The following is a 26,943-nucleotide window of genomic DNA, read 5'->3' on the forward strand; positions in this document are numbered from 1 at the left end:
CCTGTATCTTAAGGAAGAACATTTTTTACGATACATTATTAATTCACAAAGAAAATTGCTGTTCTCAAAGGTTGGATTTTTCCCGTTTTTCAATTAAGGCATTAAGATCAATTTCCAAAAGATGATTTTTTTTTTTTATTCCTCTTTTTAGTCAACTTTAGCATGTGTTCCAATACTCATCAGCAGCACTGTATATAAAAAGGCTTTAAGCCTGGAACCAAGGCAACCAGCTACACGATAAATGGGGACCAGAAGACATCTGATTCGGCAAAAAATGTAGATAAACGATCGGCTTCAGTGGTAGCAGTTCACTAGCCGTGGTAGCAGTTCACTAGCCGCTGCAGGTACTGTAAACATTTCCATGGTAACGGTGAGTTTCACCAACCGGACGTTGCTTCTGCAGGGCCATAAACCATCATTTCACAACCTTGAACCAAAGTGTGGCAATGTGGACTTTCAAATTCTGCAAACAAAGCAAGTTGCGATTGAAGCAACATTTAACATGTTAAAATGTTGACAGTGTAAGTGTAATGCTCATTAAATACCATCATAATTAGATTTTTGGTAGTAGAAATACCAGCTGACTAAAACTAGTTATTGGTAGTGATCGTGTTATTTCTTACCAAAATAAACACCTAGATGCAACTTTACACACATTGTGTAAAGTTGAGCTGCACCAAACGAAGAAAAAAAACTCCAGGACTCATGTCCATAAATCTGGAATATTTATTGTGCCAACATAAATATATCTTAAAGGCATGCATGTATCCACACAAAACACAGAAAACTGCATTTCACCAGACAACCATTCAAATCTGCCATTTATAGCTTTTTAAACAAAAGATTCAGTACTTCCCAAAGAATGATGTGGCAGTTTATCACAACAGATCAACCAACGCTGGCTAAGCACGTGGATACTGAAACTCTGAGGTATTACAGTCATTACTGTACAAAGCCACTTTTAACCACAAGGTTATTTTTTCAGTAGGAACTATGAAATTAACCACTGGGCCAAAGGATAAAGATGACCTGCCAGGTCAATCTAACAAATCCAAAAATGCCATTGAGCACTTACAGAACAAATGCAGCAAAGAAAAATACAGAACTTGAACCTGTTGTAACTTGAGGCATATGCAGTTGATGGAATGTTGCCGATAAAAAGGCAAATGAAGGGATCAGAGGCTGGTTACTCCTCTGACTGCTGCTCAACTAGCACAATATCAGCAGAGTCATCATTGATTATCAGAGAGAGGTGGGTTATCTGTGACAGCTGGGCCTCTAAAAGGGGGAGAAAAAAAAAAAAAAAAAAAAGTATCAAATTTGGTATCAAATGCAACACAAATCATATTGACATTTATCAATTTCTAGATTGCTTTGCCCAGAGTTGACCAGTGTTACAGGCGATACAGGCTGCAGAGATGTCTGCCTTCTCTCCAATATAATGGAACTAGATGGCACTTAGCTTGTCTCTCTTTCCAGAAATCATGACCCGGGTTACCAGACCTGGTTGTTAGCATTTTCATGTAGGAACTACTTTTTTTTTTTCCTTTTTACCAAACTACACCTGCCATCCATATCACCGCACAGAAGGGAGCAAGCTCATGGACGAGAGGCTCGGGCTAGCTGCTGGAGATTAGTTTATAGCTAACCCATACTGCTAGCTAACCTGAGCTAATGTTACAGCTCTGCCGATAAGGACGCCATTAATGTTTACATCTCGTGCTGTCACGTGCCTCAGGTCATGATTTCTGGAAAGAGACATTGCTGTATCAAGTTGTATTTTTTTTGCCGCTGTGAGCACCACAAGCTTAGTGCCATCTGGTTCCATTATAATCCTAGAGAAGGCCAACATCTCCAACACTGGGCAACTCACAGCAAGACAATCTAGATTAGATCGCTAAATAGCAATACAGGTAAAGAGGAAAAATATGTATTTTTGAGTTTGGGGTTAACTGTCCCTTTGAGACTCGTGAGAAACTTGTCTTTTTAATGTATCCCACTACTACTTAATTTGTTACTTTTCCTCCAAAAGAGTTACATTTCCACCTAAACTGATATAATAAATATAAATTGTTAATAGCAACACTTACCAAAACTGTCATCAGCAGAAGATGACATTTCTTCCTCAAGCACACCGTCGCTGAAATCCTGAAAAATCATCAAGAAATTCTGAATTTAGACAATAAGTGTGATTTGATGTTTACAGGGCATCTGTGTGCACCGGCTCAGACAAAGAATGTTCAGAGGACTGGATAACATGCCACCGTATCCAGTATTCTAAGCAGTGTTGCCAACTTGGCAACTACCTTGATAGATTTGGCGACTTTTCAGACCCTCTTCGTGATTTTGTTTCTAAAAAGCCACTTCAGACCATTAGGGCAGCTCTTCTGCCAACAGCACGGGGTCTCTCTCCCTCTCCTCTTGCGCTGTGGGCCACAGGCAGTCAGCCGACACAGCCAATAGGCTTTATGGAAATAATACGTGTCAACGTCTCCAACATGCAAAGGAGCGTATGTCAAATGCCAGTCGTCAAGACACAGAAGGGATTGTTGCGACGTCACAGGGATTCAGTCTATAATGCACTCGACGATAGCGATTTCACGATTCCAACCATGTCAAAACATTCCGGATTCAGTAGCTGCAAAGCAATTACTGAAATAACAAATGTAGTTTGTATTTGAAAAACCATCAGCTACTTTCGGGCCTTCTGAATGCTCCGGCGCATTGAGGTTAAGGCTGGGCGATGGGGAGAAAAATCAGATATCACGATATTCTCGACCAAATACCTCGATATCGATACTGCGGCGATATTCTAGGGTTGACTACTGGTGCTTTAACAAAATATCTTCACACTTAGATTTTCGATAAATAATCATCAGTAATGTGGACATATTGTCCAAGTGGGGAAAAGGCAAATAATAGAACAGCTACAACAGTCTGGTAAAAGTACATCACTTTACTGTAATGCAGCCTTTAAAACCAGGAAAAGGCAACATTTGTGCCATATCACGATGTTACGATATCCAAAATCTAAGACGATATCTAGACACATCACGATATATAATATCGATATATAGCCCAGCCCTAATTGAGGTGTACTGCGGAGGCTGTGCATCACTGGAGTGAGTGGAAGTCTTGTGCTGATTGATGTTTGTTTGACATCTACTGCACAGCTGGCCATGTAACACACAGCGTTTCGGTTACGCCGAGCACTTGAGGTCCCACACAGCCTATAAAGTGCACTGTGACAAACATCCAACTAAAGCCTGGTTACTAGTACGTCCTCAGTGCCTAATTTACACTATGTAACGTCATTGAGTCTACAGCTACATAATACCCATGACAAATACACACCTTTTACCTCCAGACATCCTCTGTCTATAAGGCAGGTATCAACACACGGTTGGACATCAACTCTGGACTTCTATTCAAAGTAATTCAACCACCGAAAGGCATCATATTTTTCCCTGAATGCAAACAGTTACCTCATTTTTATCGGGCGGCGTCATTGCCAGCTGCTCACTCTCCTCCCTTTTGCCTCCATGTCGTGAGTCTGAAATTAAGACAAATCTGTATGAGGCTTACAACCCAGCAGAAGATGGTCCGTTTCTGCAGAAAAATAATGGAATTAAATGTACTGCCAAACGTGCATGTCTTTGTGTAAACTGACATCAGTGTTAACATTTTACAACAACTAAACAATGGAGTGGACTTATTTTGACATTAATTAAATGTTTATTTGGAAATGAATGTAATCCCAATGCACTGCTGGCACATGTTGTTGTTCGTCAGGTCCGATACCTCTGCAGACGTCTGCCAGACAGATCTCTCCGACAAGACAGGTTACCTCTTCAACCAGGTGACTCTGAAAAGCGATAGAGACAGCATTGCTTTGTCAGTGGCGTGATGTTTTTGGCGTTTAATTTTAGAATTGCGTTGGTTGATCTCGATTACCAAATCTGGACAGGGAACTGCGTAGGCTTGTGGCTCTGTGTGAAATGGCGGAGCTGCAAACACAGAGGCAGGTGAAACGGATATCCTGTCGCAATGTTTTTACTCAACCGTTGCCCAAAGTTAAATATACTCGCAGACGGATCCAAGAGGAATCTGACAAACAATTAAGATGATAGCAACAAACCAAAGAGTTCATCCTCGTGATAAGATGAGGCATCTTCATGAAGAGATGAGGTCTCGTCTTCAGTCTCAGAGTTATTCTAGAACACAACATATCGCCAGTAACAGACTGCTGAGTGAAAGAAATCTGCAAAGTAAATCAGCACTCAGCTTGATACGCAATAGGGTTGGTTTTCTTTAGGTACCGACCGAACTACCGAGGACCGAATCACTTTAAATCAAACGGTGCCAAGTTTCACACACACACACACACAGTTTAAGTCACAGTGAGTCACGTGGTAAAGCGGTTAGTTTTCAAAACTGACAGCGTTGTTTATTTCTATAGCACATTTTAGCAACAACGCAATTCAAAGTGCTTTACATGAAACATTAAAGAGCAATTTAAAAAGACAGAAAATTAAAACAGATTATTATTATTATTATTATTATGGGCATTTCTGCCTTTATTCGATAGGAAAGCTGAGCTAAGGAGGGGGGGGAGGGACATGCAGGAAAACCGTCACAGGTCGGATTCGAACCCTGGACCTTCTGCGTAGAGGAATAAACCTCTGCATATGTGCGCCCGCTCTACCAAGTGAGCTCACCGACCACAACTGAAACTATTTTTTGTTATTACAGAGGAAAAGTACTGGGAAAAGAAAAAAAAAAGGTACAGTTGGGTACCGGAACCGAATTCCACGTACCGGTAAGAAATAAATAAATAAAAGTGAATGGTACCCAACCCTAATACTCTAATAATATTGTTTCAAACTGCTTTAAAAACGGATTTCCATTTGACAGAAATTGGGTTGCATCTTACCTTGTTATGTATCGCCTCATCCTGTAGGGAAAAGTCTCCCATTTCTTTCTCTGAGGGAGCTTCTGTGAAGACAATCACAAACAGACTCCATATCTACTGCACATTGTACACTGTACAGTGTTCTTTCGCCCCCATGAGGAATTCTAAGTAATGATAACAAAACTGTTGGCGCGTCCACATGATACAAGCCTTCCATGACCGTGCACCGCCCACCCCCTCCCCCATGTAGTTGCTAGTAGCCAAGGAGGAACACGGGGGATTCAAAAATAAAATTAAAAAAAATAAATAAACACTTCATGCGCGGGAAAGTCGCCGGACGCCACAATCTTCTGAACATAGTCATACTGAGAAATACTGAGAGAGTTGTGTGGAGCTGATGGTCTTAATTAGCTTTGTAGCAACTCATTTGGCAATGACCTTTATGTAACGGACGCTTATTAATATCAAAAAGTTACGCCCTACGGCAGATTAAACAAACATTCCTCCACCCATCCTCATCCCCAGTTCCATTGTGATCTTTTACTGGTTCATAATTCACCATGTCATACTTTATCAGATCATACTTGAACAGGAGCTACACAAAAAAGAGAAACTATTACATTGGGCAGTGGCATTACAACTTAAAGTCCCACTCCAGACACATTTTAAAGTATGTAAACTACTCTGTTGTGATCGACATTTTTTTTTTTTTTTTAACATGTTTTACCCACATAAAAAGTAAGAGTCTGAAATGGGCTGGAAGCACATCTACCCTTTCGCCCCCATCGAGCAATTCTGGATCTGGCCTGCACCCGCCGACCTTGCTCACGCTGGGCGTGACTACATTATAGCATCTACCTCAGGTTGACCACTAAAGGAGCAGCGCAAGTTTAGATGACTACAAACATTGGAGACTCAGCCATGGCTTATCATGTTTGAGCCTCACGCCGGGTTCAGTCAGGAGGCGGCAGAATAGCCGTCTCGCGTTGCCCCGCGACATGGCCACCTGCACGGACAGCCCGCTTGCGGAGCTCCGTGAGCTCGCGGTCTGCAACTTTAGGGCACCCCGTCTGACATCTGACGCGCGTCGACTACATAACGAACAAAAATTGTCAGGCTTGTCTCGTCTTAAGCGAACCGATGAAGGCGTGTCTCCTCTAAAAGTGTCCGAGTGAAACTTTTATTTACCCGCCAGCGTGGCTGATAGGTTGGGTAAATTCACCACAAAATCCCCCGCATTTGGCGGGTGCTAATTTCCATCCCTGGTCTGTGTAAATGTCCAGTGGTAAGTGGATAAAATTGTAACAAATTGTAATATTTTAGCATGTTTACCTTGGAACCAAAGCCTGCAGCAATTATTGACCATCTTATGGTGTGTTATGCATGTTGTGTTAGAGATGACTCACCAATTATTTGTTCATGAAGAAGCACCCTACAAGGAAGCGGCGATGATTCGTTCTGGACCTACAATTTAAGAAATGGCATTTTTTTTTATGTAAAGAAAGACCATTTCAGACAATCAAATTAAGTGAGGCTTTTATTCCCAGTTCACATGCTTTCCCGTTAATACAACTCAAAACTTGTTTCCCTTTGTCCTGATAAATTCAGTATTATGTACTGTATATTTCCACAGCGCCACCTCTGTCAGTGCAACAGAATCATGTCGTACTCTCTAACTAAAATGGCGTTTTCATACACAAATTCGTTCCAGTCCTTTTCTGCGTTTCTTGATAACATTTTTTGTTTCTCAAGCTATAATGAATGCAACTCAATACTAGCAGATGTTTTTTTTTTTTTTTTCAAATGCTATAAAATTGAATGAAACGCCCAAAATTCAATGACAGGAACCATTATTACTCGCATAGAACATTGTATGCAGGGGTTACTTATTTTTGAAAAATAGTTTTGTGCAAAGAAATGGAGAAATTGAGTCTTACATGATATGTGCAAAACTGCAAGGTTAAGAGCCTATACTTTGCATTGTTGTAGTATCAACAGATATTAGGGCATTTAGCATTTACATTACTGTTAATCAGTCATCACTTGATTACACATTGCATTACCTACCATTTTCAGGGTAAAAGACTTCAATGCCTGCATTCTGATACATTTTTAGGCACCAATTTATGGTAAAAATGTCAATATTTATTGCAAGGAAATCACAAAATTCTGGTGGCAGGTAACAATTCAAAATATAATGGAATATTATTATATTCAGTAGTCCAGTAAGGGGGCTTTCACATCCGGGACATGGGCCGGATACGACAACACTGGACCCCAAAGTCCAGTTGTTTAATTAGCATGAACAGGGCTTTATGGTCACTTCCCCCCCACCCAAGGAGCATGTTTTGCTCCCAAGTTGAAAAATGTAGGATTGACTTAGACTACTTAATCAGTGAGGTTGAATATAGCCTACAGTGTAACGGACCACCACAGTTCATACATACATGTGAACCGCGGATTAACTGCAGAGTTTAACCTTCATAGTGTAAAACTACTACGTGAATGGGGCACAGCAGAAAGACGGAGCAGAGCGACGCTGCTTGTTCAGGGTTTTCATGTGTACTCCTATAGGCCTACACGTCGCATCAGGCGTTAAAACCAACTGTACCGAATAAGAATACTATTTAACGCGATAACGAGACGTTTTTAACCGGTAATGAAACTGTCTCAATTTAATACTGATGCCGTCAGACGGCCGCGCGGACAGACAGCAGTCGGAGTTCCGGCAGAGCTCTGCGCCCGTCAGCAGTGGCTTCTCACTGCGCAGCCGGTCCCCCAGAGCAGCATGATCACCGGGAGGGTCCGGTACAGCCTGAACCCTGCAAACAGAGATCCCGTTTGAAGGTGACGTGCTTGATTTTGACTGAACGTCCCAATTTAAGTAACCTCCGATTGGGTCGTAGTAAATTAAGTAGCCTAAGTTTAAGATTAGGTGTTGGTCATTCTCAACACCTTTCTACCCCCCCCTCCACTTATCAACTCTGGACTCTGTGCTGCTACCAGTCTGTGTAACGTACGTTACTCACCATCGATCGACTGTTAGCTTCAGCTGGCTAACGTTAGCTGTCAACCTCCCGACTAGCGCAGACCTGCCAAACCCCCCACCGCGCCGGCAGCCCACCGCCAATGTACGCTCCACCGTTGCCCACCCACCAGTGAGAAACCTATGAGATACCTAACACCATAATATACACATGGCGTGTGCAATCTGAAAATGTAGGTGGAGGAGATTATGATAGGTTAGTTCATATTCCTGCATATTGTTACAAATATTATGAATTACGACACACACACAGGAAATCTAGATACATGTAATTTATATTCAAATACATTGTTTGGCTCATCACTACCTCCTAGATTACAATAAATTATTACTGTGTAGAGGAATGGAGTGGATGAATGGCTGTAGGTGTAGTGAAACTACACAAATGTTTTCTTATATTCTGTCCAATATTTTGTGCCCATATATTTTTGTTAGTCTAGCCAATAGGAGGTGGAGTGAGCTAATAAATAGGCCTACGTACTTCTGTGTTAAAGATGAGAGTCAGACCAGGTTAACACATAGCCATCTTCTGATTACTGAAGGAAAATGAAGTAGTCTAAGTAATGATTTACTCATAAAGCAACTTTAAATAGGCCTACAGCATCTACTAAAACAGCACAAGATTGAAGCCTGGCAAAGACACGATTATAGGCTAATAAATAACATGGGTCAGATATTTTCAGATAGGCTTTTAAAAGGTTGACATGGGTGACTTGACATGGGCATTATGTCAGTAAAATATAGCAAATAGCCCTATTGTATGCTATGTATATGTCATTATTTAGGTTCATAAATTCAATTAGGCTAAAAAATAGCCTAACTGTTACCTTTATCTTACATTAATCAGCACCTGGCTGGTCTAAAACCTTCTAGTTTTCTAGCCATTCCACCATTTTTCTAACTGCCCCCAACTAATGGGAAGGATGCCGGGTGTGATAGGTTAGCCTACTGACACTATGAACATGTTTTTTATCATCCTTTTATTTTTAATATCATTATGTTTCGGGGGTGGGTGGGGAGTATTTGCAAGAGTGCTTGGCTTGTAGCCTGGAGACCTCCTGTCTCATGCTCCTCCCGTCTCATGCCTGGGCATGTCCAACGGTAAATTCAGATGTTCAGAATACAACGGTAAATTCAGATGTTCAGAATACAACGGTAAATTCAGATGTTCAGAATAGCCTACGGAATCGTGAATTATTTTCTAAATTAAGTCACAGATAAGTTAGCGGGCATGGGAGGCATGAGACAGGAGGTCTCCAGGCTGCAGCCATACCCGACTCAGTATTTGCGTGTGGGACCGTGTTCGTTACCTGTTGTCCCTTTGTGAATGATATCGATGTCCGTCTTGCACACGGTGCAGAACGCGTGATGAGGTAGCCTGGACATGTGGAGGCAAGGCCATCTCTCCCGATAGCTGTCAAGAAATCGCTGTGGTTTCCGAACCTTTTTTTGAGGCGGTTCAGCCATGGCATGCAAGCCTACAGTTATCCGGACAGCCTGGCTTGCTTGAGGCACTGAATTGAATTAAACATTTTTTTTAGCATTTTCTAGCATTTGGCTAGGAGGGGCAGGTGGGCGGAGGGTTAAAATACAGCGCTCTGATTGGCCGAACGCTTTTCAGTCCACTTACGCTGTGGCTCAGCGGCAGAATCGACGTCATAGATGTAGATTGCATAGAAACTGAAACCGGCGAAATGAAAGATGCAACAAAATGCGTACCTAGAGAGCAGCGAATCGTACAAGCGTACTTAAGGGTCAAATGAGTACGAAAAATGCGTACATGTTGGCAGATCTGCTAACGGTTACCGCTAACTAGTGATCTAGCGAGGATTAGCCCTTCAGACCACAGTGGACTTCAGTGGACTCTCTATCCAAACTCCCGACTGGACCTTCGTCTGCCACAACTGCCGGACTGTTCGCTGTAGAACTCTTTTAGCCATGTTTCCCGGCTCAACACTAAATTAGTGTGTGCCACTACCTCCCTGCACTGCTGAAAATAGTGCTCCTAAAATATTCCTCACTGCAACTTCTCAACGTCATCAATAAAAATATTGTCCCGTTGTCGGCTTCAGCTAAGAAGATAGTTCGCCCCCACACGTCCAAAATTGTTATTCAAATAACCTTCCGCAACGATTGCAGGATTTCCATGATTTACGAGAGCCTCATTTTCAGGTCGGAAAAGCCGGATTTCCGGATTTATCCGGAAGAATCACACCCCTGATTTATAGGGCGTTTTCACATTAGGTACAATTGATTAGTTCCGTGCCCGAGTTTTAAATTTAGCTCGTTTCATAACTGGTTAAAAAGTCCTCGTAGTCGCATTAAATAGCAGTCCACTTTTGTGTTTTGGTACAGTTGGTTTTCACACCCGTCCCTAGCCCGGGTCCCCTGATGTGAAGGCGCCCTTAAGTTTCAAATTACGCCTGTGTTCTACCCACGCTGAGCTGCAACTACACCACAAAGCCTGAAAGCCAGTATAAAAACAATGCCGATGACCTTTTGAAGCAAATTACCATTTCCTCTGCTGTGGTACTGCCGAGATATCTGGCACGGGTGACTTTGTCGTCGCCACTTGGCTCATTTGGCTCTGCAGTGCAAAGGGGGAAAAAAAGCCAAATCATTGATAACAGTGCATGCAAAGAAATGATGCTGCAGCCACTGCCAAAAATCCGATTCACATTCGTATCACGATTCAAGCCCTACCGATTCAAAATCAATTCATAGAATTCTACATTTTTTTTTATGTTTTAAATTGTATGTCTACTGCAATCACATGGGAGAAGTAACTACATTTACATACTGTGAATCGATGTTTGAACCGAGAATCGTTTTTGAATCGAAAATCGATTGTGAATGGAATGTTGAGCCTAAAAATCAATATCGAATCGTGACATTTTCTAAATCGTGCACCCCTAGCTGTTCATTCAGAAGCCACTGAAATCTGATACCTGTGCAGACGTCTGTCAAACAGGCCTCTTCAACAGAACACGGGACCGCTTCTTCAACCGAACAGGTCACCGCTTCTTCAACCGAACAGGTCACCGCTTCTTCAACAGAACACGGGACCTCTACAACTCCGTCAACCTGAGCAGCCATAAAGACATTTGTCAACATGTCAGAGTTTATTTTCAATTCTTTTGCAGTTTGATTTTAGAATTAGTTGGATTCAAATCTTTTACCGAATCTTGAGAGGGAGCTGTGCAGGTCTGCAGCTCACTGTCTGCTGTGTCAGAGTCAGCTAGCAGGGCTGCAGATACAAAGACCGATTGTTTAGATAAGCAACTAACGTGTCGACCGAAGACTAGAAATTACTCCTACCAATGTGTGTTCATTGTGCTCATGTTTACCTTGTTCCATTTGTATTGCACACACAGTATGTACACATAGATGCTAAATCAAAATAAAAGCAACAATGCAATATGTCAAACAATGAGATAATGTCATTAAACCTGAATATGTATCCTGGTGATGAGCCAAGGTCTCCTCTCCAGTCAAGTCATTCTATGAACAGAACATATTATCCATCACTGACATGCACACTATGTCAATGAGTCTTGTAAAACGGTCATACAGTACACTGGTACTGTAGTCATCATTACGGACTATGGTTAAAAAGTAAAGGAAGAACCACCATCCAAAATACTGTATTTCCGTAACATTACCTCAGCATGTGTGGTAACACATGGCAGCTCTTCCTTTGGGACATCACCTCCACTGCCAATTTCCTGCTCTGTAGGAACGTCTATGAAGATAATCACAAAATACAGTAATTTAAGAACACACACACACACATATATATTATTTTAGCTATTTAAATGTATTTTCACCTTCAATACCATACCCTTTGTTGAGTGTGACTACTTATTTAACTACTTTTTAACTATTGCCTTTAAAGCAAAGACGCACTCCAATTTTCTGTCTTTTCTTTTTAATTACCTAAAGCTACAGTGTGTTGTATGCTAATGTGATAGCTTGCCTTAAAAAAATACAGATAGTTTAAAAGCCTAAGCCTACAATGTGCATGGTTAGAATATGGAATGCCTCACCCAACGCAGGAAGCACACAGGAGGGCAGCACCAATTCAGTCTGATTCTACAAGATGAATAAGTAAAACCAAGAAATTCAAAAATGAGGTACATCGGAAAAGAAAAAAAGAAGCAGGCCTATTTATTTCTTGGACAAAGTGTCCTTTTATGTACAGTGTGTCGCAATACAAACAACTGCCTGTACCTGATTCAAGTCTTCAGAAAGGTTATCATGCGTCTCAGGCAGATCAATGCTCTCCCTGGGACGAAGAGCTTCACGGGAAACCTTTGGAAGAACGCATCGACCAATTAGATTTCATCAAGTCTGTTTACCCATATGTACTCCAGTATACCGTCACACCAACGTACTATTTGCAAAAGTCATTGTCGCACAATTTACCATTTTTCGCTGTTGTTGTACTGGTAAAATATGTATTCTCGCTGACATCTCTTTCCTCAGTCGGATCTGGAAAGGCAAAGATAATTCTTTTAAAAATGATTAACACAATCCCTGACCACGGTTTAACAGGTGACCGTCAGTGGTGAGGTGACCCAATTGAATTACAATATTACTTTACCCATATTAACATGCTTTCCATTTACCAATTTACTTTTAGCTACTTATTTAATCAAACAAAAAGGTAAAAGAAGGAATTAATGTGTTGCTTACCAGAAAAATGAATGATGTCAAAGCTGCTTTCCATGCTGTAGGCATTAACCTCTCCAAGCAGAGACTCGTCCAATGGAGAACTCAAGTCATCTGGCCCTATAATGTCCATCAGCGAAAAGCCCTCCTCTTCAGTGCCTCGTTCCGTTTCCACTGCACTCTTGTCACAGCTCACGATCAAAATACTTTGGTCACCTTTGTCAGTAAGTGGAGGAAACATGGTTTCATCTATGCCACTATCACATGGCAAAACATCTGCGTGGGCGTCAGCAAACTCGGCGGTGCTCTGCTCTTCACCGTGGTCTCTCCGAGGGGTGAATGCAAGCATCAGCGGTATCGAGGTCTTGGCCTTTGGGACACTCAAGGTGATCCTCGGGGGGTCCAACTGCACCAGGTTCGTTTTCCCTCGTGGAGCTCCTCCACCAGGTTTTCAGTGCTTCATTTAGAACCTGGCCCTCACATTCCATCAGCACAAGGCATTTGATGCGTCCTTCTGCTCTTGTTACTCTGGTGACAGTCAGCTGTAACACTCCGTCTGCTGTGAGCGCTGACAACTCATCTACTGCTCCACTGTCCCAGGATCCACGTGACGCATCAAAGCCTTCAAGCTCGCACAAAAATGCCTGTTGAGGACTTTCCATCAGGTCAGGGGGCATTTCTCTCACATTTGTAACGTTGACTTGGGACTTGTTTCCATAGTCTACAAAGAGAACGGACAGCTCATCTCCATCTTTGTCGACGACCTCTGCACGGTACCAAAAATCGTCGTCTGAAAAGAGAGCAATGCATGGGCTGCCAGGGGAGAGAGAGCCTGGGTCAACAGGTTTGCGATCGGCTGCATCTCCCACTTCTGAGACACTTGAAGTTATCTTATCAAGCTCTTCCGAGTCCGCAGGCTGACACCAAAAGGTCTGATCATCATTTATAGCGGTGATGTAGACCTCCAACTTCCGTCCCTCCAAAAACTCTTGTTGGTGGTAACGCACAGAGCAAGGGTTATGCAACAATTTCTCGGAGTTCTCTGGCGCGTTCCTGGTGTCAGAGTTCTGGCCAGGTTTTTTCTCGACTTGTTCAAATTTTTCTGGGGCAGTTTCAAAACCATTAGTTGAGCATTTAGTGGGTGCTCTACACTTGACAGTCTCGCCACTGTCTTCAAGACTGACTTCCCACACAGATCCTGACTGCCTGATAAACTGGCATTTGAGCACCTTTTCTCCCCCATCGCCGATGTCTTCTTTGAAAGCCGACACCACTTCTGGGTCAAGCAATTGCTCTTTTCCAAGACCCGCAGCCTCGCTCAGCATACAGTGTGTGCTGTACATTGGAAGTTGCAAGAAAGTCTTTCGGAGTCGGCCTATCTTGGAAATTGACATCTTTGCCGTATTTCCGAAATCCACAAACTCGACAAGAACCATCGTTTTGCCGTGGATCTCTTTGACAACTGCTCGATACCACGAGGAATCATCTGCAAACTCTGCTTGAACAAGGTCACCCGGTCGCAAGTCTTTGACGTCGTTGGTTTGTGGGGTGGATTGAGGATCATTTAGAGTTTCCACAAGGGAGAATATTTCATCCTCCTCTCTGACAAGTTGCACATAAAAACTCAAAGGGCTGTTGCAGTGCGAGACATAAACCTCTGCTTCCATATCTGATGCGATAGATTTTGATGGCAGGTCTGCAAGTTTAGGGAATTTTTCAGCATTGCTTTCCGTCTGGCATTCTGTGCCAGGTGATTTGGACTTGAGTAGTTTCGTTTCTGTAGAAAGACACTCTTTTCCTGGTGTGATAAAGGCACCGGCCGGCTCAGAACCATTTCCTGTGTTAATTGGTGTCGCTCTACCTGACTGCCTTTGGTGTGGAGGTCTGTACAGCTCTAACGGAGCGTTGCGTAAAGGCTTTGGGGCTGACTGCAGATTCATGTCGGCATCCCTCATTTGACGCGTTGCTTTTGTGGCGGAGACGTTTTTCTTGATAGTTTGAGTGTGATCTTCCATTTCTTTAGTTTGCTGTGGGACAACTTTTGGAGTCTGTTGTGTACGATTTGCTGGAGCCTCAAGTGCTCTCCTACCATGGTGGACAACCTTGTCTTCTGTGTGCATCTCGATCCGAAACAACTTTTTGATCTTTGAATTAACCTGAGTATTTCCCTGATACAGTTCAACCAGCAGTTTCCCATCAGGTTCTCGGGCCACTATTAGTGCTCGAAATGTACATTCCGTAGAACTTGTCTCAAACCAGCTGTTCGCCTCCCTGGGAACATCGGCAGGGACATCAGCGAGACTACACACAACTGCTTGCACAGGCACAGACATGATGTCATTAGCTTCTCTGGGAACTGGAAGCAAGTCAGATTTTTGCACCTCAATGGTGTCACCATAATCCACAAAGTGAACCAGAATCGCTGGCTTTGTGGCCTTGATCTGTCCCCTGTACCACTGCCCATCAGTGTACTTTGCAAAGCACAAAGTTCCAAAGACTGTCGGGAGCTTTACATTTTCAAGCTGATGACAGAGATTGCTCACTTTGACATTTAGATCTTTTATCACATCAGCGTTCCTCTCGAGCTGGCAGTAGAACTGACTAACATTGTTCACGCATGTCACTGTAACCGGTTCCTCGGTTCCAACTTTGACGTTGTGGGTTGAGAAATAGTATGTGTCCAGACGGAAAGATGGCCCAGCAGCTTTCTTGGGAGGAGCACTTTTGACTAGATTGGCCATAGTGGTGCAGACACTCTCGAATGGAGTTTCTAGATCCACAATGTTGAAAACAATCTTCTGCTCATTGTACATGACCGCATATATGGTGCCCTTTAAACTCACTAAGTTGGATGCCGCTGTTTCTACAAAGCTGTGGAACTTTGCTATTGCTTCTTCATTCCACTCATTTATGGCAGACGTGGGATCAACAGGGTTTAAGAGACTGCAACGAAAAGCTTGGCCATGCAGAGCAAGGAATTGTGGGCCGATTCTCCTCAGGTCAGAGAGGGCCACTGTCTCCGTCTGGCCGTAGTCAACAAACAACACATCCACGTCAGGTGTTTTATGTTTCTGAATTACCATGGCCCTGTACCACATTCCATTATCAGGGTGGCGAGCAACACAAGCGGTTTCCAAAAGGGGCTGAAACTCACTGCCTGCATAATAAGCCTGTATGTCTTGCATGAGCAATTTCAAGTGCCCTGCATTTTGTACTAGTTGGCACCAGAAGTCATTTGGGCTTTCGATGTAGGACACACAGACATCAAGGACACTTCCGATGGGAAACATGTGCTCCTTGAATATAGTAATTCTTTCAGTACTGGCAGGGCCAACTATGTTTAGGGCTTGTGAAGGCATTATTTTGTTCCTGTATATACCTAAGAGCCTGGCATCTGGGAGTTGTGGTGGAATAGCAGGTTGCGTGGTCATTTGAGCTATGGGTTGTCTCTGTGTTTCAGCCTTTTCAGCAAGGCTAGAACTACACATCAGTGTACTAAGATCTTTTTCTCCCTGAGCTTGAGGGTCTGTTAGTTGGACAACATAGCCTTTGTTGTATTTTGCCATCACATGTACAGTTAGTTCTTTATCTGTAACCGCTTTGATGAAAAACTTGCATGCACTTTGACTCCATTTTCCATCTTTCGGCCTGACACCAGCCAGGCTGCATTTCAGTGCAAGACATGGCAGCTTTCTGAACTCATCAAAGAGGGTATAGACGTTACTCCTGTCAACCACTTCAGTGTTTCCATAATCAACAAAGAACACCTTGACTTTTGTCTCACCAACTTCAGCCACAGTTGCTCTATAGAACTCCCCATCGGCTGCCTTGGCAGCACAGTAGAGCCCAACAGTTGGATTTCTCACCAGATTTGTGGTAACTGAATCTTTGTATAGATGGTACATACTATCCATCAGTTGATCCAACTCATTTGCATAGTTCTGTGTCTGGATCCAAAACTGTGATGGGTCAGATGCGTGCTGAACAACTGCCACATGCGATGAACTGAGAGCAAGGTCTTCAGCTGGCAACTTCCCTACTATTCCTTTCCCTTCTTTTTCCTCTGCATCCTTTCCAGGAGTTAACACCTTTCTTTGATTTCCTTCTTGCTGAGCTGGACGCTGATGCCTGTATGCAGTGCGATGGATGGCATAATCTTCAAGTGTTTTTTCACTCTCCAGCTGAGCCGAACGCTGTTGGCTGTATGCAGTGTTACAGATGGCATAATCTCCATGTGTTTTTTCACTCTCCAGGAAACAGCTCTCCTTGGAACCAAACAAGCGGTTAATGTTTGTGTTTTCATCCCCATAAAGGGTGACATAGTGAACGCCCTCAAAGATGCTTTGGTACTCAAATTTGGCAATCACTGTCTTTTGAAGGAGAAGGGCCCTGAGATGGTCAATCTGGCTGGTAGTCCATCCAACCCCTTTGTCAAGGATTCCATGGAGGGAACAGACGTAAGTCACAACGGGCATCCTGAAGAACTCTGCAGCCAGTGGTCTTACACTCTCCACTTGAACAAGCGCTTTTGTTCCATAGTCAACGTGCAACACTTCCACCACATTGTTGGTTGGGAATACCTGCTGTAGAACAGAGCGGTACCACCTGCCATCACTTCCTCTTGCAGCACACGGAAACCCAATCATTTCTGGACTTACGACACAATTGGTTATTCTGCCCTCACAGCACTGTGTGATTAGCCCTGAGAGTTTCTTCAACTCCAGCGAAAAGACCTTCAACTGACAAAAGATCCGCTGCGGATTTGTCACTTCTGTGACTATGACGGTCTCCACAGTTCCTGTTGGCAGCTCAGGGTACATGAAGACCTCTTTCTTGTGAAGTCGCTCGCCTGCTCCAACGGAGATCCGAGTCTCTGGAGCCACTTCGGCCCCACTGTTGGACTGCAGTGACCTAAGAACAAAGTCATGAAACGCATCTGGAGACAGCTTCTTGGCAATTCCCATCTCATACAATTGTTTGGATATGCAAGGGATGTGCAGGAGAACTGTTCTGTGCGCCACCAGTACATCTTGCACACGTGCCTTCACAGACTTCCCGGAGAGAGATTTCAGAAATTCGAGAGCCACAGGAGACCATCTGTTGTCAGGCGAGACTGGCAACACGTTAGCTAGCACACAGAATTCAACTTCAGGTGGCAGGTGGAAGTGCTTCTTCTTACCCCAGGCAAGCTTACTTGTGGTGGTGCTACACGTCTTTCCTTTGTCGATAAGGAACACACTGTATTTCGAGCCATTTGTTGAGACTATGCGGGACCTGTACCAAGTACCATCGATCTGAACCAAGCACTGGTCACCAGGATTTCCTTCAAACTCTTGAAATGCGTTTCCAGGCGATTGAATGTCTTCGGAAAGGCACTCATAATCTGCTGTCCTCTCCTGGCAAAATGTTCCCCAAAACTCCACAAGCACACATTGGGGATGCAAGGGAGTACTGGTTATGAGAATTGTTACATCTGACCCACGTGTAGGGAGTCCTTGGATTGAAGACATTTTGGCAGTTTCATGAATTGCAGCTTCCCATGATTTGTCACCTCTCATCAACAGACGTTTGAGCACTGAAGGTTATCTGGAAAAACACACACACACAGAATTATTGTTCACCTGCATTTTAAAAAGACATAACAATTAGGGATGCAAAACATTTTCCTTATTAATCTGCTAACTTCCCCACAATAAAATCATTGGATCAATAAAATGATTACAATTTCATAAACACAAAATGACAACAATTAATTGTTTTATCTAACCAACATTCCAAAAGATACTTAGTTTACCATCACATGGGACAAAAAAAGCAACACATTAGATAAGTGTCAGAAAGAAATGTTTGATATTTTTGCTATAACAAATATTAAGAATCAACTATCGATTAATCAATTTATTGTTCAGCTCTTCCCACAATAGCTATTTTAACACTAGAAAGGCATTTTTAAATGCATGTTACTGTTATTATATAACCCCTTTATTGCTCAGTCCATTACTTTTCCTCAAATGGGTTCATTAATCATTTAGTGAGTTATGGGGGGTGTGGTTTAAAAAGAAAATAAAAAGATGATCATTTATAGCTAAAACTGCCAGCGGGTAATTCTTTACCCCCACTGTATACCGCTGCGCTCAGCATTCACAACACGGCCGGTCGCCTAGCAACGCGTATTGTTTAAAACGTCTTTTGACAAGGCGGCTACCATATCACAAGCTAGATTTGGACATGAGTGAGGGTGAATCGGATCAGGGAGAGATCAATGACTCGTCATTTTCATCAGATGAGGAATCTTCATCTGGAGGCCAAGGAGCGCCCAGCTCGCCCCCATTCATTGCAGCGCAACAGCCCTCAGACGCTGACGTGACAGGTGCCTCAGTCACAGTCAAGCGACGTTACACATCCTAGTTATGGCAGTTACACACCGGGCCGATAATCGGCCGTTGGACAGTCTGGCGAGGTCAGCGACTCGAGTCTGTTCGGTGTGTTCCGTGCCGTCGTCCGTTGGAGGAGCTGTCTGCGTTTGCTAACTGCACTAGTAAGCTAAAGTAATTATACATTTATATTCTTTAGTATCGGCTCAACCAATAAGGGACGGAACTGTCTACAACTGGGAGCACACACAGAGCAGCCTGTGTGTTTGTGTGCGTTTTTGATCTGTAATGAAAGAGCCTAAAGGCCATAAACTGACTTTTAAATAGTTAGCCTACTTTGTCAAGTCGTACTTATTGTAGTGATTAGTGTATTCTACTGTGTTAAGAGACATTAAAATGCTTAGGGCAGTTTAGTCTACACCTTGGTGTCAACTTGCAGTGTAATTCATAAATGCAAAAAGATAACACTGGAAATAATGTTTTATGATGGTTAATGTTTCAATGGGTTATATGCTTAAAGCATTACAACAGTCTGAATGCAGGTACTTGGATACCATTTATTTAGATGTAATCATTGGATGTGCAATTCTATTACCATATATACATTTTTGCCTTCTTGGTATTCTTAAAATATTTCTGCAAAGACGCGTACCAAATGTAAATTATACAGTTACACATATAGTAAGAATCTTACCATAAATGTTAGAGATCGTTACATAACTGTTTCTCTGTCAAGATGATATTCAATTAAAAGACCCTATACATGTTTTTTTTTTTTTTTTTTTTACACAAGAAATGTCTGCAGACTATCTCCTTAAAAAAGCCTCTTTATACCCTTCCATTAGACTTCAGTGCTAGAATACAGACGGTCAAAATGAATATTCTACCTAAATTGTTATTTATAATATTTATTTCAAGCTCTTCCAATTAATATCCCCCAAAACAAATTTATATCCTGGGACAAGATGATTTCTAGATTCATTTGGAATAGTAAAAAAACAAGAATCAAATTTAAGACACTTCAACTGCCTAAAAGTAAAGGGGGAATGGCTTTGCCTAACCTTACAGAATATTTTTATGCAGCTCAACTTAGACCTCTGGCCTGTTGGTGTAGACCTGACTATGAGTCTAAATGGAAAGAAATGGAGAGGGAAATACAGGGCTATCAGACCCAGATATTGGTGGGGGATAAACATTTGATAGGTGCCTTGAGACATGCTATGAACCCAATAGTAGCATTTACACTAGAAATATGGAGCGTTGTAGTAAGACAATACAAACTTAAGAGGGATATGTGCACTCTGAGGTGGTTCGTGAACGATTAAAAGTTTAACCCAGGGACGTATGATCCAGTATTCAAAGAATGGGCACAAAAAGGTATGACAGCAATATGTACAGTTTCAGCAGGTGGAGAATTTCTAAGCTTCCAAGATCTAAAGACAAATACGGCCTCGAAAACAAAGATTTCTATAGGTACATGCAGTTAAGAGATTATTTCACAAAAGAGATAAGGCCAGTTGAAACTATAAATAAAATCGATGATCGGCGTCATTATGGATTCATACAAACAGAAGGGGTCTCGGTCCATCTCTGCTTTCTATCAAGCTTTGGGTGAGAGCAGGGGGGAATCAACACTATAAAAGCAAAATGGGAAACAGAACTAAAGATCCAAATACAAGAGGAGGAATGGTATCACGGGCGAGACACAATGTACATCTACAAATTCATTAATATGGAGGGAGTTCTGCTGGAAAAACCTGACTCGCTATTTTATAACACCAAACATAAAATATAGGGCAACTCGCTATACAACAAAACTGCTGGAGACTGTGTGGGAGTGTGGAAGCAGACCATGCACACATCATCTGGAACTGTACAAAAATGAGGGCATACTGAAAGGGCAAAATGTTAATTTAGTTGTAAAAAATGTTTTGGGATATGAAATCCCAAATACTTGTCCAGTGATGTACCTTGGGAACATTGAGAAGGTTGTAATGAAAGATCTGTACTTGACTAAAGTATTACTTGCAGCCAGTAAGAAAGTGGTCACAAGAAACTGCCTCAATGTAAATATCCCAAAACAGAACCAGTGGTTGGAAATTGTCAAGGAAATCTTTGTTATGGAAAAATTGACATACCCTTTGAGAGTCAAAGAGAATGTATTTGAAAAGAACTGGGAAAAATGGAACATTTATATGAGACGTGACACCAACTGAACAAATGCCGAATGGAATAGTGGATCATCGACAGAGTTATTACTATTGTTATTTTAATGTGTTCCTTATTTGCTGTATTGTTTTGTCTATATGCATGTGAAAACTCAAAAATGTAAGTTACAAAAAAAAGAAGCCTCTTTATGCTTTTCTGCATTTCCTGTCATATCTATAATGTTACAATCTTGGATGTTAACGTTAAACGTGGCCGAAGCTTCAAATAATGAGGTAACCGCATTTAAAAGAAATTCCTGTGAGCTTAAACCTCAGATTTCCAACTGTTTTTAAAGCTTTGGTTTCAAGTGTTTTTTTTCTACTCTCGGCTCTGCATCATGTTATACCGAGCTGGGTTTTCTCTATATGATAATCTGCTCCAGGCAGGCCCGCTACTGCAGTGTTTACGTTACATACACCGATACATGTAGCCACATGCTCATGGTAGAGAAAGCTCTAATCTTGGCTGCAAATGTTGCCAATTTGCTCCCAAATTATGAGTCACATTCCTGCTGGAACATGTCCGGTTGTGTAGCATTTGATTTGGAAGCCTTTAACGGCGGGTTTTGACGGTAGAAAGAGCTCCGCAAGTTGTCGCGGCACATGGTCGCTTTCAGTTCAACATGGTCAGCTAGGAAGACTGGCCGAGCAGGTTCACCGCTACAAACATCTGTATGATTCTTTATGTACAGACCACAGGGAGTCAAACAGCCTTAACCCTTTGAACTCTGCAATAGAATTGGTCGGCCAGTGCCTACTTTAGTATTTTGGTTTGCTTATTGCGATGTTATTTCTTCGAGTATCATCAAATGCTTTATACCCCTAAAATCAGTACAACCCAATAGGCTGAAACGATTCCTCGAGTAACTCGAATAATTTGATTACTAAAAAACCTCGATGTAAAATGAGTTGCCTCGAAGCTTTGTTAAACCAATGTTACCAACGTTGTATCGCTCACGGCGTTTCCGCACGAATGATTATTACTGTCACACACTGGGCTGACGCTGCTGGCGACACATGCCGTGAAGACTGACGGCGCAGATTACCAAATGAAGAGCGTTAATAGTGAGGGGCTAAGAGAAGAGACAGGCCGGAGAAAACGACAGAAAGTGTCCAAAGTTTGGAATCAGTTCAAACGTAATTAAAACTACTGCAAAATGGAACTAGCTCACCACAATAACAGCACAACGTCAATGCTTCAGCATCTCAACAGAAAACATTGAGTCTAACTTAATAATCCATTCCACGAAGGGGACCCGACAAAAGTAAATCACAGAGTCGTCTGGACGATGAAACTGCACCAAACACAACAACTGCCAAAAACAAAGACAAGAAAATACGTAGTGGTGACCCCAATCTGATCTAAAGAGCCGACTTGTTGACTATCCCTTCAGAAAAACAGCTGATTGTTGGCACCATTTTCTCTCACTCTCTCGTCACAGAGAAACAGCTGATCAACGATCTACTAGCATTAAGTGTAACAGAGCTGTGTGACATTGTAATCAAATGCATAAATGAAAATAGGTCGCGTATGACTAATATTTACATATAGGCCTATATACATATCAGTCTCACGATGAAACTTGTAGTTCTGAAAGTTGCACAACTTAAGGTAATGTTTATGTATGTTTAATGTAGGCCTTAGTTTGAGGTTGTTATTGCATTTCAGAAAATGTTTTCTTTAAAAACGATGTAATATGGCACTAAATGCACTTAATGTTTAGTTTTCTGAGAGATTATATTGTAAGCAATGTAGGCAATAAAAATGTAGCTTTTCCCGAAAATTAAATCTAACTGTTGTATAACAAATAAAACAAAAGTATTTCTTATCCGATTACATCGATGGAATAATCGGTAGAACACTCGATTACTAAAATAATCAATAGCTGCAGCCCTACAACCTAAGCGAAAAGGTTTGAAGTCAATAAACCATAATAATTAATTTAAATATAATTAAATTAAGTATAAAAATGATGTCATAAATAAAATAAAAAACAATCATACATGTTTCCGCGAATACCTTACTGTAACTCAATGAGAATTAAGCTCATAAGATGCAAAAACTATTACATTGTTGGCCATTGCAAATTCACAAAATACTCACAGCATTCGATGTTCATGGACGATGACAGAGCCTACCCAGATCTTGCTGAGAGCAGATGCAGTGGGAAATCTAAAAACAGGCCCAAAGCACATGTACAGAAACTCACATTGACACGGTTAATCACTGCACGCAATTAAATACTGAGAAGCAATGACGAAGAAATGCAATAGTATAAAACAAAGTTCAGCCAGAAGCCAACACACTGCAGCAATCTTAATCTTTCCCACAAAAAGTCAATTTCAGTACATTGACATTATAGGATTAAATTCACTTTTAAGAAATGTAATATAAGTATTGAGCTTTTACCTGGTTACATTGTGTGTGTGTGTGTGTGTGTGTGTGTGTGTGTGTGTGTGTGTGTGTGTGTGTGTGTGTGTGTGTGTGTGTGGTGTTTCTTTGCCTTCCAGGCAGCTAACCCTAAACATAACCATTGCCGCGCTGCCTGGGGAGGAGATGTTGGGGGCAAAAAACACCAAAGACCGTGTGTGGGGGGGTGTGTGTACAAGACAATAAGGATACACCTATTATCGGCTCTGGCCGACCGTTTTCTTGGCAGTTTGCAGATTATCCGTATCGGCGTTTTATTCGTCCGATAAATCGTTGCAAAATTGCGATCTCGATTTGGTGAACTTTTAAATGACTTTGATTTATATATTCATATACATTAGAGCTGTCAAAATAACGTTCATTTCAATTAATTAATTAATTAATCTGAGTAAAAATAATAATTTAGGGGTATAAAATAATAATCTTATATAACGCAGATTAATGCATTCCATATTGACGTTTGACCCGGAGCCGTTCTAGCCACCATTGGACTGTAAAATGAAGGAGGGAGATGAGAATGTGCTGCCTGGATTAGTAATTGGAACATTTACTTGTAAAAATCTTCCTGCCAACCTGGCTACCGAAATCTGGTGCCACTGATATGTCTGCGCTTCTCTCTGATGCTCTGAAACACAAACACCACTGCATATGACGCTAGTTAACACTATACTCGACAGCAGCTAACATTAGCCTACTGCTAGCTAGTAGCTGGCTTAAACACAGTTAAAATGCTGACAGCTAACGCTAAACGGTGTAAAGTTTGACTGTGTTTTACTGTAGAGGATTCAACGCCGGGATGTAACAATCTGTAGCTGCCGTCGGAAAAACAACACAGACGGTGCGTTCAATGAAACTGGTAAACTACAGCCTCGTGGTGCATTTGAAGTTACTGTAAATGTCCTTTACCATCTGGTGGTTGTTTTTGTCGTTCAACAGCAATTTACTAGTGAAATAAGTTATTGTTATACATTATTATTAAACATTTAATTTTGACCATATGGCCTTAGCAATAAACAAGCCATTCTTTAATGTCACCGACGTTGTTTAGTACCCTTTTTTTTCCCTCTTTTCTTTTTTTACCTTCTTAAAAAGTATCGGTTCAGGCACCATTAATTATATATGTGATTAATTAATCACAGAGTATGTAATTAATTAGATTACATTTTTTAATCGATTGACAGCCCTAATATATATATATATATATATATATATATATATATATATATATATATATATATATATATATATATATATATATATATATATTTTATTATTATTATTTATTTTTGGTATTTTCAGCATTTTCAGCCTTTATTTTGGTAGGACAGCTCTCACAAAGTTCAGGGCTTCACCCTCAGCCAATGCCAAAGCCTTTTAGTCATGTCGTCGAGCGAGCCAAATGGATATTGATGAAAACCCAGGTACTAGTGACGAGAATCAGCCAACCACAGCCGTACAAGGACAGAGGTCCGAAAGACGTTTCAATTAGCCTATTTAGAGCCATGTTCAGGGCCATATTCAGGGCCATATTCAGGGCAATGCGTTAAACTTCTATTTTTGGTAACCTATGTGAATGGCCAGTTGAATGTTAATTCTATAAAAGGCAAGCAGTTAAAAAGAGTGTGCTAAGAAATCATTCTGTTTTCGATACTGTACTTAAACTGGCAATTGACAAACTCCATTTCTCTAGAGACTGAAGCTGTAGCATGTTGATTGACATGTCTAAATTATGTAAAGACATGTTCAAGGAGTTCAGATAGAGCCTGTATCAGGGCCATATTTAGTTCAATGTGTTATATGACACTATTTTTGGTAGCCTTCTGTACTTAAATGGCCAGTATGCACTTTATTTTCTTTATTCATTGAAGCCTCTATGTTTACAGGCTTGCGGTGATGCGCAATGTGCTACAGGTGCCAAAAAAAAATATATGTTTGGTACTGCCAATTTGTCTTGTCTTGGTTCATGTGTGCAGTAACCATTACACTTCGTGAGAAAAAAATGGTGGCAGAGAATCATGATATCAATTCTAAGTAAAAAAAATCGTGACTCATTTTTCCCCGAATCATGCAGGCCTGTTGATGGTAATGGTCGATTTTGTTTAGATGTGCCAAGTTGTAATTATATAAGTGATTATTGGTCGGACTGTTTAGCTAAAGCTATGCTAGTGGCAGCTGTCACTTGTTGCCATAGCAACTCCAAACATCCTGGGCTGTAGCCGTCTAAAGCCAGCCAAGATTTTTTTGTTCATATAGGCAAAAAATGTTTTATGATAATAAAGAGGGAGGTTTACTTCGTAGGCTGTGAACCTGCGTATCTGGGTCACATAACAGTGATTTATAACAAAAGATGTATACTGGCATTCATTTAAACTTTCATTTGTTTGAAAAAGTAATCAATAAAAAATATGATTTCACTAAGAGAGACAATGATATTGTTAATCGCAATTATTTCTGAGACAATCAATTGTCCAGCAAAATTGTTACAGGCCTAGTCACGCCCACAACACTATCTTTTACTGTGTATCTTAAAGTTTTGTGTTGCCGTTTGTAACATTCCAAAATCTTAATTTCGACTTAAAGATTTTCCATTTTCACTGTAAATGCGTATCGGCTCGAAATATCGGTTTCATTAACTACTAATCGGTAACGGCCTTGAGAAACCAATATCGGTCGATCACTACATGACAAATAATCTATGTCTGACTCTTGCTCAATAATGTAACAACATCTTTTCAGCCCCTCTGTCAGGGCTGTTTCCTGGAGTGTGAAATGGTTGAAATGAGAAGAAGCAAGTCACACCGTCCCCCTCAAAAAGGACACAGGTTAAAATGTGTATTTTGGAAGGCTTAACATTAACATACACTTCTAAAATCTTAATATAGTTGAGACTCATGAATAAAAAAAAAAAAACATCCCTATGAAGAACAGAAACTCTATATCAATAAAATCAATTATTTGCCTTACTGCCATGAAAAGATCCTTTTGGAAACACCCACATGTGTATTACGTCACTAGAAAGCTTGTCACAGTACATTACATTAGGACTCAAAAAACTTTAGAGGGCATGCATGGTGTTTGAAATAAAGGCCTCAGTGTTATGTCCTCCACAGAGGACAAATATGTAATGCCAGGTCTCCAGAGGATATCCTTTGGCTAAATTAGAAAAGGACCATATGTTTTATACAGAGAGAAAAACATTAGAAAATCAGCGATTTTCAAAGTAAGTTGCACTTTGACCTTTTCATTTGTTAAAAACAAGTAGCTAACATTAGCGTAAGTTGGAGGAATATTAGGGACTTGAT

The 26,943-nt window shown here is 41.4% G+C and overlaps 1 protein-coding gene across 1 annotated transcript; it reads right to left on the reverse strand.

The window, feature by feature from the left end:
- Positions 1–1,095: 1,095 nt before the first annotated feature.
- tdrd6a (tudor domain containing 6a) lies at positions 1,096–18,154 on the reverse strand. The gene is given in 18 exon segments (XM_078275421.1): positions 1,096–1,278; positions 2,091–2,148; positions 3,486–3,553; positions 3,802–3,865; positions 3,955–4,007; positions 4,139–4,214; positions 4,934–4,995; positions 6,319–6,376; positions 10,472–10,545; positions 10,907–11,042; positions 11,138–11,205; positions 11,408–11,459; positions 11,621–11,700; positions 12,005–12,050; positions 12,189–12,269; positions 12,394–12,449; positions 12,654–12,963; positions 12,965–18,154. Coding segments are annotated over 18 exon segments (6,609 nt in total). The 5' UTR covers positions 18,140–18,154; the 3' UTR covers positions 1,096–1,186.
- Positions 18,155–26,943: the final 8,789 nt, after the last annotated feature.

Source organism: Sander vitreus, chromosome 18 (genome assembly GCF_031162955.1).
Source record: "Sander vitreus isolate 19-12246 chromosome 18, sanVit1, whole genome shotgun sequence".
NCBI classification, from domain to species: domain Eukaryota; kingdom Metazoa; phylum Chordata; class Actinopteri; order Perciformes; family Percidae; genus Sander; species Sander vitreus.